Here is an 11,586-nt window from a genome sequence, read left to right as displayed (position 1 = left end):
CACGGCGAACGCATTGTACGCATTCTGCGCATCATCGCGCGCACATGTCTCCGGCGTGAGAAAGCAGCGCGTGGCCCGAGAGCTGAAACAACAGACGTTTGGTTTGGGGAGCGCGGCGTACGAGCCAGAAGGCCAGCGTCTCCTCTCGCGAGCCGGACAGCGTGGCGGGGTCAAAGTCGGCCAGCTTGTCGAGGTAGTTGGCGAAGTCGGGGTCGGCTCGCCGACGCAAGGTCTCGTAGTCCACCACCGTCTCCTGTATGCCATCGATCTTGGCTGCGGGCCATTTATTTGATTAATAATAAATATAATTCAGTAATATTTAATACTGAATTATTTGGGGGGGGCACGACGAAAGCGAAGAAAGCGACAAAGAACGAAGAGGGTTGGGTGGAGGTTACCAGTGGAGGCGTAGGACTGGAGGACGCGTGTCCATAAAGTGTGATCGAACCCCGCCGGCGCTACTGGCGAGGGCGTCACCTCGCTCGCCGCCACAAGCGAGGCGAGCACGACGAGGAGAAGATAGGGCAAGAGCGCAAGGTGGCATCGTGTCCGTCGCTCCATGTTTGTTTTTGCGCCAAGCAAGACGTTTTGCAACTCTGAAATCTCCTTTTCTCTTTCATTAGGGCTAGGAGATTATTTTCTCAAAGCCTTTTCTTTGGAGATAAACTGCTTTTTCGCTTTAGCGCTGGCTTTTGTTTTCTTCGAAACGACATCAGTTTGGTTCCACGCTTTGATCCCGACACAAAGATGAAGAGGAAAAGGGAAGGCCTCGCGGCCGAAGCAGACAAACAAGGTAGGGAGGAGCTGGAGGCTCCAGACAAGGTCCGACCACGAAAAGAGGAGGGTTGTAACTCTGGCGGCCACATGGACCACCTGGCCCCGGAGCTCGTGGGCCTCGTCCTGTGCCACGTCGACCACCTCTCTCTGCCCGTGTGCCGGGCCGTGTGCCGAAAATGGTCGGATGCCCTCGCCGCACAGTGCCTGCCCGAGGGCGCCAGCGACGGCGACTGCGACGACGGCGAGGACGATGACAAAGGAACCACCGCTACGTTGGCCGATGCCGCGGCCGAGGTGGTGGCCGAAGAGGAGGACGGCGAGGAGAACTACTGGAACTATGCGGGGCGGCTGGCGGCCCACGGCCGGCTGACGGTGCTGCAGTGGGCCCGCGCCCAGGGCTGCCCGGTGGACGAGATCGAACACGCCCGTGGCCACGCGGCCAGGACAGGCCACCTCCCAGTCCTCCAGTGGCTCTACGACATTGTCGACAACGAAGACCACGAAGACGAAGACGAAGACGATGACGGTGACGGCGACGGCGACGGTGATGGTGACGACGATGCCACAGTCGAGCAAGCGGCCAAGGGTGGCCATGTGGCGGTGCTCGAGTGGCTGCGGGACCGTCGGGGCTGCGCATTCGCTGACGCCAGGCTGTGCGAGCTGGCGGCCGAGCAGGGCCAGCAGGCGGCGGTTCAATGGTTACGCGCCAATGGCTGCGCCTGGGACGAGCGCGCGTGCTATGCCGCGGCCCACGGCGGCCACCTCGCACTGCTGCAGTGGCTGCGCTCTGAGGGCTGCCCCTGGGACCGGCGCACCTGCTCCAACGCCGCCCACGGGGGCCACCTCGAGGTGCTGCAGTGGGCGCGGGCCAACGGCTGCCCGTGGGACACCGGCACGTGTACCGACGCGGCCTTCGGGGGCCGTCTCGAGGTTCTGCAGTGGGCGCGGGCCAACGGCTGCCTGTGGGACAGCCAGACCATCCACGCGGCTGAGGAAGAAGGTCACGACGAAGTGGCTCGGTGGCTGCGCGCAAACGGGTGCCCCGAGTGAAGCCCTTCTTCTTGCGTTCGCTTAGTTGTGATCACTGATCACCAAACATTTCTACAACTTCTCAGTCAATGCAAACTCGTTTTACTGCCCCTCACGCCACGGACTGGTGGAGCGGGGGAAAGGAAGGGGAGATGGGGGGAGTGGGTGAACATAGTAGGGCGGGCCGGGAGTGGGTGCTGTGGGCCAGCACTCCCGGGGGGTGGCTGCTGCTGGGGTGGTGCAGCGCCGTCGTTGTTCTGTTTCGTTTGCGCCGGCTCTCGTCGGTGATGTGCCGGGCGCGAGGGTGAAAGAACCTGCGTGCCATGGCGCGGTGATGGTGCGCTCTCTCGGGCTGGCTTGATGAACGCAGAAAGAAAGACCCTCGTTGTGTGATGATGATCCGTGGTGGTCGCTCGGAGATGACTGGTCTCCGGTGGTGCGAAGCCTATCGCGATCGACCGATTTCGCGGGCTTCGCTCGACCGCCTCGTGGTCCGCGCGCCAGACTTGTCGCGCGGACCGTGTCCTCGCACTCTAGCCCACGGGCCTGTGACTGGCTTCGAATCGTCGACGACGCCTTGTTTGTTGTCGTCGTCGTCGTCGTCGATGTTGTCGTCGATGTTGTCGTCATCGTCGAAGCCGTCGTTGTCGTCGTCGAAGTCATCGTCGTCGACATTGCACCGTTGCATGGTGCGCCCGTGGGGTCTCGGAGTGCCTCCTGTACGGCCCAAGCAAAGGCGTCGAGCCTCTCTAAGCTTGGCCGTTGTCGCCTCTTCTTCCTCCTCTTCGTTGCTCCGCGGGCTCAGATGGTGGTTTACTGGTGTGCGAGGGTTTCCCGCGGCGAATCGGAGCAGTCGTCGAGCAGTTCGGTTCTCGTCGTGCGTGTGAGAAGAAGTTGGCGAAAGGAGCTTCCGCCCCGCGAGGGAGTCATCGATGGTTCTCGCGGGGGTGTCGTGTGCGGAAGGGGATCTCTCTCTCGTCGTTGTTGTTGTGGTTCGAACTGTGGTGGGGTGACGGAGAGAGCCAGCCTTTGTAGCCCAAGGTCGGGGCCGCGTTCACTCGCAAACGCGCGCGCCCGGGGACGACGTGCAGTGGTGGTGGTGCCAGTAGTGGTTCACACTCAGCAGCACGTCGCCGTGGGGATGGGTACAGCCGACGCTGGATCACGGCCTGGATGAATCGAGAGAAATGGGTATGTAGAGCCCTCGTTGTCCCTCGCTGCCTCGTCTCTTATGCGCCTCGCCGCCTTGTGTAAAGCCTACCGTCGTCGGTGTGGTGGGAGTTATGTTTGAGGAATGCACGGTATGCGTAGCGCGTGTGCGGCTGTGTGTGTGCGGCAGTGTGTGTGTGTGTGTGTGTGTGTGTGTGGAAGATGACGTACGCGGCGTGGGCGTCATGATGGATCCTGCTGGCGACGGTCATGGGCGACCGTCCACCAGTGGACGAGGTAGCAGGGTAGAGATAGAGTCGGGTAGTTCTCTCGCTGGGGCGGTGGCCTTGGTGGGCGGCCAGCGCGCGCAGCGATCCAGGGCCGCGGTCCAGCGTCAGCTGTACCCATCCCCACGGCGACGTGCTGCCGAGTGTGTGGGGAATGGGACGCAGCGAAAGGTCAAGGTCGACGCGACGGGCCGGGCGGTGGCGGAGAGGCAAGTGTACGGTTGCGGGAAGTGGTGGCTTGTGACGTTTACTTCCGATAGCGCTGGATGGGTGCATTCATCACGGCTTAGGGTGAGGAAAACCGAAAAAAAAAAACAATGGGCGGAGGGGTCAGGGAAACCTGTGCGCTATCAGAGCCATGGACGGAGTCAGCGAGAGCGTCTTCCTCAGAGCCTTCCAGATCGAGTGACGACCCGGAATACCGAGAGGGAGATGTGCACAAGCCTAACTTTTTCAGAAAGAGATCACCTGCGCCAAAACGAAGAGGTGCTCGAGGTCAACCGCTGTGTAGGAAACTCTTGAAAGAAAGAACCAGCTAGCATACCTTCTGGTTTGTGGTGGTCGTTGAACCAAGGTAAAGCGGAGCGATCATGTGGATGATGTTGTTCAGCTTCTGCTAGGGGCAGGTTCATGGTATCGAAGGCCTCCCCTGAAAAAATAATAGATGGCGGTAAAAAGACCGGTTCAGCCGCTCAAACAAGACACACACCAACTGGACAACACGTACCTTCCTGTACGCCGAACAAGGCGGAGAGCTGCGTCGGAGAAGGTCCATCTGAGCCGCTCGGGGCACTGAGCGAGAAGAACAACAATTGTTCGATTTCGGTCATGTCGCGCTCGAAAGGAGTTACCTGGTTGGCCTATTCCCGAGGCAATGGAAATCAGATCAGCCTATGTTTTGGCCATTTGAACACATGAAACGTTGGACGCACTCCAGGGGTGATCGCTTGAACTTCCGAGGCCCCATCATTACCAGGGCTGCCCTGAAAGGGCGATGAACCGGTGTGTCCAGCCTCTGGGCAAGGAGGGACTGCGGTGTTGTTGCCAGGATGTGGAGGCATGGCCTGTTCATTGAACCGGCGGGGAATATTAGTGTCAAGCACCCTGCAGGTCATGACTAATTCTCCACCGCAAGGAGCAGAATACCCCAGTTGTAGGATCATCGCCCATTGGGGGTGGACCTGTCGGGTCCAGACTTGCTGACGGATTGAAATTGTCCTGCTGCGGTGGCCTGCTCGCAAAGGCCGGCGCGGCCACTGCACGCAGCTGATTAGAAAGAGGGAACTATTGGCAAAGTGAAAGGGGATTGAACGGACCAGCAGACGGTTCCTCGTCTAAGCGCTGACGCTTATGATTGCTACCAGTCTGTTTCTCTTTGCCCCCGCGCTTTGCGTTCACATGGTGCACTGGAAACAAACACACACGACACACACGCACGACACACACACACGCACCACAGCACAGGCAAGCTTGATGTGTGAGTGATCAATGGGATGTCACTAAGCCATAGGAACCCCGCGTACAGGAAAGTGAACAGGTCACCAGGCCCGTAAGGGACTTGACGACAAACTCGACCTCAAGCCCACTTTTCGGGTGATTACAGTGCACCTGCCACTCGTGAATAAGAGAAAGTCGAGAGTTTTTGAATAAGAGAAAGGCGAAAGGGATGTTGTTGGCTTGGCATGGTGCGTACCCTCATCTGAAACACGCAGCTTCCCTCCTCATCAAGCTGGAGAGTCTGGCCAAAGGGAGAATGCACCTGGACCAGGCTCGGGTTGGCATACTTGTCGTCCTTCTCCCACGCGCTTTCCTCCGCGGCCGCTTTCCGCTTTGCCTGGCGGTCCTGCTCCACTTTGCCCGGTTGGGGCACCTGACGCATCATCTCGTTCTGGCACTTCTTGAGCAGCCTTTGCCCCAGCTGCTCTCGACGCTCCTGGCGCAGCTGCGCCATGCAGGGTGGGCAATTTACCTGAAGAAGAAAGAAAAGAAGAGAAAAGGGGTGAGAAAAGAAAAAGACCCGGCGAAGAGGACCGGGGCAAAAGACCTGTTCGTGGGTGCGCTTGGCCAAAAGCCTGGCTTCGAGCTGGGCACAGCCGGGAGGTGCGCGCCCGTTGCGCCAGAGCTTGTCATTGCCGTCGCTCCAGTTGCGGTCGATAATCCACAAGAGCGCCCCCGGCGGACCGACGTGGCACAGGCGAACTTCTTCGTAGCGCCCGCGAGCGACCTCCCAGTGTGCGAGCCTTTCGGCGCGAGGGTAGCCACCAGCGGCTTCTTGGCCTGGGTCGTAGTCCATCGTGTGGCTTTTTTTGGTCTGGTGCGGTTTGGGTTGCTTTAAATTATGAACGAGCGGAAGATGTACTGGAGTTCTCCTCCGCCGGTGTGGGTGGCCCTGTTTGCGTGTGTGGGGAGACTGTCCGCTTCTCAAGCTTCCGATATTCAGAAATTTCGGTCGATGGTGCGATATTTCACCGACGCCAAATTTCGGCCGTCGCAGCCAATGAATGAGCGAGGAATGGTTGCAGTGCCACATCGCTGGCCTCTCACCAAAAAACCATGGCTTACATACTTTGTGATGCACATGGTCTTCTTTGTTATCTCACACACAAGATGAACTTGAATGCTATACTCCTTTATGCGTCCTTTTCGATGTGCTTAGTGGGCCACTGTGCTCTGCTCGGGCTATTTGGGTTCCCTCTGGTCGAGGTGGTCGGGCTGCGCAGACCTTCGGAATGCGGGAGGTCATGACTGGCTTGGGCCAAGCTCTGGCATCCGACAGCGAGCGGCCACATTCCTTCGGGAGCGAGCTGGCAGCGGCGCAAGGCGCAAGCGGAGGACGGGTGGTGCGGGCGGGTAGTGCGGCTCTCTTCGTCGACCGACGGACGAGGAGCTGCGGATATCTCGACAGGTCGGCGCGATTGCTTGCCGAGTGTAGATCTTCTTCGAACTGTTTCTCTTTCGTGACTTGGTCTTCCCCATCAGAATTCCTCTCTGCAGTACCGGCATTCAAGAGCACCGCCATTCAGTCCAATAAATACAAGACACGCGATACACACAAACGACACACGACACACGGCACACACGGCACGCACTACACACACGACACACACGCACATAAGAGACAGGACCACGTACGATAAGGGACACCTGGTCAGTAGCTGCACAGTTCGAAGAAGATCGACACTCGGCAAGCAATCGCGCCGATCTGTCGAGATATCCGCAGCTCCTCGTCCGTCCGTCGGTCGACGAAGAGAGCCGCACTACCCGCCCGCACCACCCGTCCTCCGCTTGCGCTTGCGTCGCTGCCAGCTCGCTCCCGAAGGAATGTGGCCGCTCGTTGTCGGATGCCAGAGCTTGCCTCAAGCCAGGCATGACCCCCGCACCTGGAAGGTCGTTGCCACTTGGGCCAGCTCTCGACCGGTCAAACCAATGATGGTCGTTTGCAGAAGCATGTCGCGGATCGCCTATTCATTTCGGCCTGTGGTGTGAGGGAGAGTCGAGTGAGCACCGTAAGCGGCAGCGAGGTGAGCAAAGAAAGAAGAGCGCGCGGCGTACATAGCGGAGTTGTTGTCGTCGTCGTCGCCACCATCGTGGTGGAGTGTTGCGTGTTGGGAATGTTTTGCGTGTGGATAGCTGCCTGTTGGGTGATCGCGAACGAGAGATCAAATCAGTATATCGCACAGTTGCGTGAATGCTTCAAACGAGTGAGTAAAGAGAGTGAAGCGAGTGACGTACGTGGCAAGCTTGCCTTCGCTTAGTTGAAGAACTGATCGGTGTCGAATTCCGTCTCGTCTTCGCGAGCCGCCTCTCCTTGAGGAGGGGCAGACGTCGGTAGAGCGAGCGGGTCGGGTCGCACGACACTCGGGTGCGGATAGGGTGTGATGAAGCGGTCGTCTCGCAGTGGTGCTGCGTGGCTGTTGTTGTCGTAGATGCTGTTGTTGTCGACGTAGGAAATGGAATTGGTGGGAGGGTTCCAGTCAAAGCTGCCGTACTGTGGGGTTCCTGCGGGGCTGGTGGTCGTGGACCCGGTCAGCTCAATTGGCCCTGGTTCTGGGTTCAAAGGGTGCTGGTCGGACGCGAGGCCTTGGTCCTGGTGCTGCGCGAGTCCCTCTGGTCGGTCGGCTTGGGCGTCGGACGTGCGCTGCCGCTTGCTTCGGCGGGCCGGCTCTTGCCGACGGGCCGTGCCGCGATTGGTGATGACTTCGCCCACTGCGCACACATCAACACACATGTAGTGTCGTGGTGGTGTGAGTGCCTCCAGGCGCGCTGGTGACGTCAGCACTGCTGAGCGGCAGAGCCCGCTGGTCGTTGGGGGATCGTACAGTCGAGCTCGCCTACGGGGTAGAGAAATACCCCGTGTTCGTCTTCGATCCACAGGCGCACGCGGAAGCCACGGCCCTCCTGGTGGGAAGAGAAACAGGTGGTCTATGTGTCGCGGTAGTGGCACAACAACGCGTAAGTCTTGTGCGTCGTGCGTGTCGCGATGTGTCGTGTGTGTCGAACGCACCCTGATTGCCAACTGGAGAGCCTGGTCGAGGGGGGCTGGAGATTGAGGGTCGTAGAGAATGCTGTTTTTCACTCCTAAAGGGTGGATGCGGAGAAGGTCGCGCGCTTCACCGAGGGCACAACTATCTTCTCGGCACCGCACTTGGCGCTCCTGTAAACAATTTTGGAAATTGAAATATAAAAAGTTAACACAAAGCTATTACATGATTTGTTTATTGTTCGTACCCCGCCTTGGTTGAGTACCAGACAGCCACGAAGGTAGAGCGTTCCGGAACTGGTCGGGGGGTCTTGCAGCTTGTGGTTCCCCTTGTGGTAATTGGCAGGGTGGACTCGCAGCAGACTACTGGTCGGCCAGACCACAAACAAGACCATGAAGAAGCTGGTGTTCGCAATACGGTCCGACCGTCCCCCGTGGAACGAGAGGCGCGGCCAGGTTCTTTCGTCGCTTTCGCTTTCGCTTTCGCTCTTTCTCATCAAGATTTAGTTCTCGATTACTGTGCCGTAGCTGGCTCTTCTCGCGTAGTGTAAACGCCCTTTCCCGCCGAAGCGTGAGCGCACTACCCACCTCCGAGCTTGTGCCGCAACGTGATTGGCTGACTGGTTGGGGCGGTGGGGCTCGGAGCTTGGAATGTGAAGCACCCGTAGCCTGACATGGCCCAAAGAATGAAGCGGCGCAAACACAAACAGCAAACGTAGAAGCCCGCGAGGTTGTTTGGGAAAGCAATTTATTGCCATTTTTAAGGCTATGGGGGCGGGTGGCAGGCCAGGGCGTGAGACTGAGGTGCAAAGCCACAAGCGAAGTAGCATGCAGACTCAATCAACAGGCAGTGGTGTTAGCTGTACAATTGGCGTAGTTGCCTGCTGGATGAGCTGCATGAATGTGTGAAAGTGGGCCACAAGCTGCTTGTTGAGGGCTCTTGCTGCATTCATGGTCATTGTCTCTCTCTCTCTCTCTTCTTTCCTGTCACACATCACATACTCTCAACAGGTTATGGACCCACACCACGACATCAACTGCTGTGCTTATGACAACTGAAGGATGAAGTATGTCCTACAAACCAGGTGTACCTTTTTCACTAACTTTCAGAATTATGAGAGACCCAAAGCCAATCTGACACCATGAGTAGGACAGAGTGTAGGTGTTCATTGTCCATCCTCTTCACCAAGCCTTTCAAGCTGTAGGCTAGGATCAAGGTGCTGCAACATGTGAAACTGAGACTTTGCTGGGGCCACCATCATTGGTGACAGCCACTTCTCATGGGGAAATACAAGTCGGCATCAAAGTCATTGTCCTGACCACTCAGCAACTGCAAATAATTATAGCGTTTGGGTGGGAGAAAGAAGTTATGAGGAGAGGGATTGGCCTACGAAGCCGACCAGTCGATCTGGAGGAGGGTGACGACGGCCTTGGACTCGGACTTTGTGTTTTCCAACATCACCATTGGGTCGTCACTGCACAAACCAAACACTCACCGCCATCAGTACTGCGTGTGTGCGTGTGCGCGTGTGCGCGTGTGTGTGCAGTGGCGCACCTTGGGCATCTGGGAGTCATCGTCAAGGGGACGCGAAAGAGAAGAGTTGAGGTGAGCAAAGCAAGTGAGAGGAGGGGAGGAGAGAAGTGGAATTGTGCGGGGCGTACCTGAGGAGGAGCGGCGAGAAGAGGAGCGCGATATTGGAGGCCGTCATCTTTGTGGCCGGAACGTTGTCGGCATGCGTCAGCGCCTGCAAAAATCGAAGCACGTGCAGCAACACCTGACCGCACACACCACACAACCCTTTTTAGCATTGAACAACGCAATTAAGATGTATTATTTATTATTTATAATTAAAATTAAAATCATAATTATAATCAACTGGTGGTGATGTGCACCTTGTTGTGGACGGGCGGTAGATGGGCGACGAGTTCGCGCAGCTTTGCCTGCTGGTCGCAGTTGTTCAAAAACTCTTGGCTACCCGCGCACGGTGCGAAGGAGTGGTGAGCAACTATGAGGCCGTGACGAGGCACGCGGAGAGAGAGGATTGCGTACTAGAGCTCGGGCACGATGACGACGGGCGTGAGCTCGCGGAGCCAGGCCTTGAAGAGCGAGGCGAGGTCGTGCGGGCAGGCGCGCGGGTTGAACGTCAGATCGCCGCCCTCGACCTGCGCCCGCAGCCGGCTCACCTCCGCCCCGTCGCCCGAGATCCTGAACAGGCCCTCCGTCTTGAACCCTAGACCCGCACCGCACACGCACACACCGCACATGCAGGTGACAAACACGAGCACGACACACGCCGCACACACGACACGTCAGCAAAAGGGCTTTGCAGTGGAAGGGGAAGCGGAGAGGAGAGGCGGTACCGCCGGCGACTTCGATGGCGTCGGTGAGGGCGGGGAGGATGAGGGGAATGTCGGCCGCGGCGGTCTGGGGCAGTGGTGCTTGGACCGGCATCTCCAGCTGCTCCTGCAGGCAACTCCCGAACCACGACTTCTGGAACGGAGCCGCCTGGAGAGTCCTCAATTCATATCAGTTTACACACGACACGACACGACACACGACACACGACACGACACACGATAGCGAGAGGGTACCTTGTAGCGAACGATTTCCTGGAGGGTGATGGCTCGGTGGAGGGAGGCGGGTCTGCCCTTCTGCCCCAGCTTTCGCAAACAGTAGTGCGCTATCGCACGTACCTGCAGCAAGTCATCCAAAACCCACGGCACTGTCAGGTCCCAGACCGAGCCGCCTCGCCTCTGATTTGAATACTCTCGTGAGTGCGTACGTTCTCCTCGTTCCAGCCCAGGTAGAAGTTGAGGTAGGCCACCAGATGGACCTCCAGATCCTTCGTCGGATAGCAGATCGCTGTCAAAACCATACACACACACACACACACACACACACACACACACACACACGGGTGAGTGCGCACGCAGGGGCATGAGAGTTGGGCCAACGTTGCGTGGAGAGGTGCGTACAGGAGATGATGGCCAGCAGTTCCCACCCGAGTCCATTGCTCTTTCTGGCCGCCCGTTCAGTTGCGCGAGAAAAGAAAAACGAAAAAACGAAAAAGAACGAAAGAGAACGAAGAACGAAAGAAAAGCGGTGAGCGGCCACCTGGGCGATGAGCTTCGGGGGAGGGGAGAAAGGAGGTACGGTGATGGGTTCTGGGTGGTCTGCTTGCAGATCTGGATGTAGACCTCGTCTCTCAGCTCGGGCACGCGGTCAGCTGCACGTGCACACCAGGATGTGAGCTCGACAGGGCCAAAAACGAAACAAGGCCTCAGTTGGCGCACCCTCTACGGCAATATGCAGCGCGAGCTGGTCACCGCTCCGGTTGCCCGCTTTGACCTCCCGATCGCCCATGTACCGCTGGATGTCTGTCACCGCGGAAGATGAACGAAGAACGAAGAAACGGACGTGTCAGTGTTCGACATTGTTTGCGCAGCAGAAGAAAGTGGGACGAACTGCGGAACATCTTGATGGCGGCCTTGTGTGTGTCCCGCTTGGCGTGCTTGAGCAGTCCGCCGTTGATGTCCCCCTTTGTGACGAAAAAATGCGAAAGGGCAGAGTTATGCGAGCTGCTCGCTTGACGGAAACGCAAGTGAATGCGTGAGTGAATCGGCGCTGTACCTTGGACCAGACGAGGAGCTCGCGTACGGGCACGGTGCGCTTGAAGAGGCCCTTCTTCACCGTGCGGAAGTAGTGCTGGGCGTAGCCCTCGAGCTGGAACATGTTGATGTCTTTCTTGATGTCGGGCGACAGCGCGGGTCCACCCAGGTCCCTGAATACGCACGACGTCAGGCACATTAACACACACACACACCACACACACACCACACACACCACACACACAATAGGTCATG

The 11,586-nt window shown here is 58.1% G+C and overlaps 7 protein-coding genes across 7 annotated transcripts in view; 1 reads left to right on the top strand and 6 right to left on the bottom strand.

Moving 5' to 3' along the window:
* ACA1_243620 (uncharacterized protein) overlaps window positions 1-561 on the bottom strand; it is a gene marked incomplete at both ends in the record, with an annotated part of 1,319 nt that extends 758 nt beyond the window's left edge. Inside the window, 2 exons of the mRNA XM_004335367.1 lie at window positions 122-273; window positions 399-561. Of these exons, the coding sequence (XP_004335415.1) occupies window positions 122-273; window positions 399-561 (315 nt within the window). The remainder of the gene's footprint in view (window positions 1-121; window positions 274-398) is intronic.
* A 303-nt stretch (window positions 562-864) lies between these two features.
* Window positions 865-1,827, top strand: ACA1_243610 (uncharacterized protein; the record flags this gene model as incomplete). Its single annotated transcript, XM_004335366.1, has 1 exon — window positions 865-1,827. The coding sequence occupies one exon, from the start codon at window positions 865-867 to the stop codon at window positions 1,825-1,827; it is 963 nt and encodes a 320-aa protein (XP_004335414.1).
* A 424-nt stretch (window positions 1,828-2,251) lies between these two features.
* On the bottom strand, window positions 2,252-2,494 carry ACA1_243600 (uncharacterized protein; the record flags this gene model as incomplete). The annotated part of the gene is made up of 1 exon (XM_004335365.1): window positions 2,252-2,494. The coding sequence occupies one exon, from the start codon at window positions 2,492-2,494 to the stop codon at window positions 2,252-2,254; it is 243 nt and encodes an 80-aa protein (XP_004335413.1).
* A 1,034-nt stretch (window positions 2,495-3,528) lies between these two features.
* ACA1_243590 (uncharacterized protein) lies at window positions 3,529-5,535 on the bottom strand (the record flags this gene model as incomplete). The annotated part of the gene is made up of 9 exons (XM_004335364.1): window positions 3,529-3,710; window positions 3,787-3,891; window positions 3,970-4,093; window positions 4,175-4,306; window positions 4,389-4,498; window positions 4,559-4,648; window positions 4,766-4,850; window positions 4,936-5,211; window positions 5,287-5,535. The coding sequence occupies 9 exons, from the start codon at window positions 5,533-5,535 to the stop codon at window positions 3,529-3,531; spliced, it is 1,353 nt and encodes a 450-aa protein (XP_004335412.1).
* A 682-nt stretch (window positions 5,536-6,217) lies between these two features.
* ACA1_243580 (uncharacterized protein) lies at window positions 6,218-6,611 on the bottom strand (the record flags this gene model as incomplete). The annotated part of the gene is given in 3 exon segments (XM_004335363.1): window positions 6,218-6,230; window positions 6,404-6,499; window positions 6,514-6,611. The coding sequence occupies 3 exon segments, from the start codon at window positions 6,609-6,611 to the stop codon at window positions 6,218-6,220; spliced, it is 207 nt and encodes a 68-aa protein (XP_004335411.1).
* A 382-nt stretch (window positions 6,612-6,993) lies between these two features.
* Window positions 6,994-8,219, bottom strand: ACA1_243570 (uncharacterized protein; the record flags this gene model as incomplete). The annotated part of the gene is made up of 3 exons (XM_004335362.1): window positions 6,994-7,448; window positions 7,562-7,640; window positions 7,989-8,219. The coding sequence occupies 3 exons, from the start codon at window positions 8,217-8,219 to the stop codon at window positions 6,994-6,996; spliced, it is 765 nt and encodes a 254-aa protein (XP_004335410.1).
* An 890-nt stretch (window positions 8,220-9,109) lies between these two features.
* Window positions 9,110-11,530, bottom strand: ACA1_243560 (RhoGAP domain containing protein; the record flags this gene model as incomplete). The annotated part of the gene is made up of 12 exons (XM_004335361.1): window positions 9,110-9,197; window positions 9,385-9,467; window positions 9,616-9,694; window positions 9,773-9,953; window positions 10,084-10,228; window positions 10,315-10,416; window positions 10,506-10,585; window positions 10,699-10,742; window positions 10,877-10,949; window positions 11,017-11,100; window positions 11,189-11,261; window positions 11,381-11,530. The coding sequence occupies 12 exons, from the start codon at window positions 11,528-11,530 to the stop codon at window positions 9,110-9,112; spliced, it is 1,182 nt and encodes a 393-aa protein (XP_004335409.1).
* Window positions 11,531-11,586: the final 56 nt, after the last annotated feature.

The sequence above is a fragment of the Acanthamoeba castellanii genome (genome assembly GCF_000313135.1).
Source record: "Acanthamoeba castellanii str. Neff unplaced genomic scaffold scf7180000084763, whole genome shotgun sequence".
NCBI classification, from domain to species: domain Eukaryota; phylum Discosea; order Longamoebia; family Acanthamoebidae; genus Acanthamoeba; species Acanthamoeba castellanii.
Note: the sequence above shows the minus strand (reverse complement) of the source record. Positions and strands in the feature narration are given on the sequence as shown.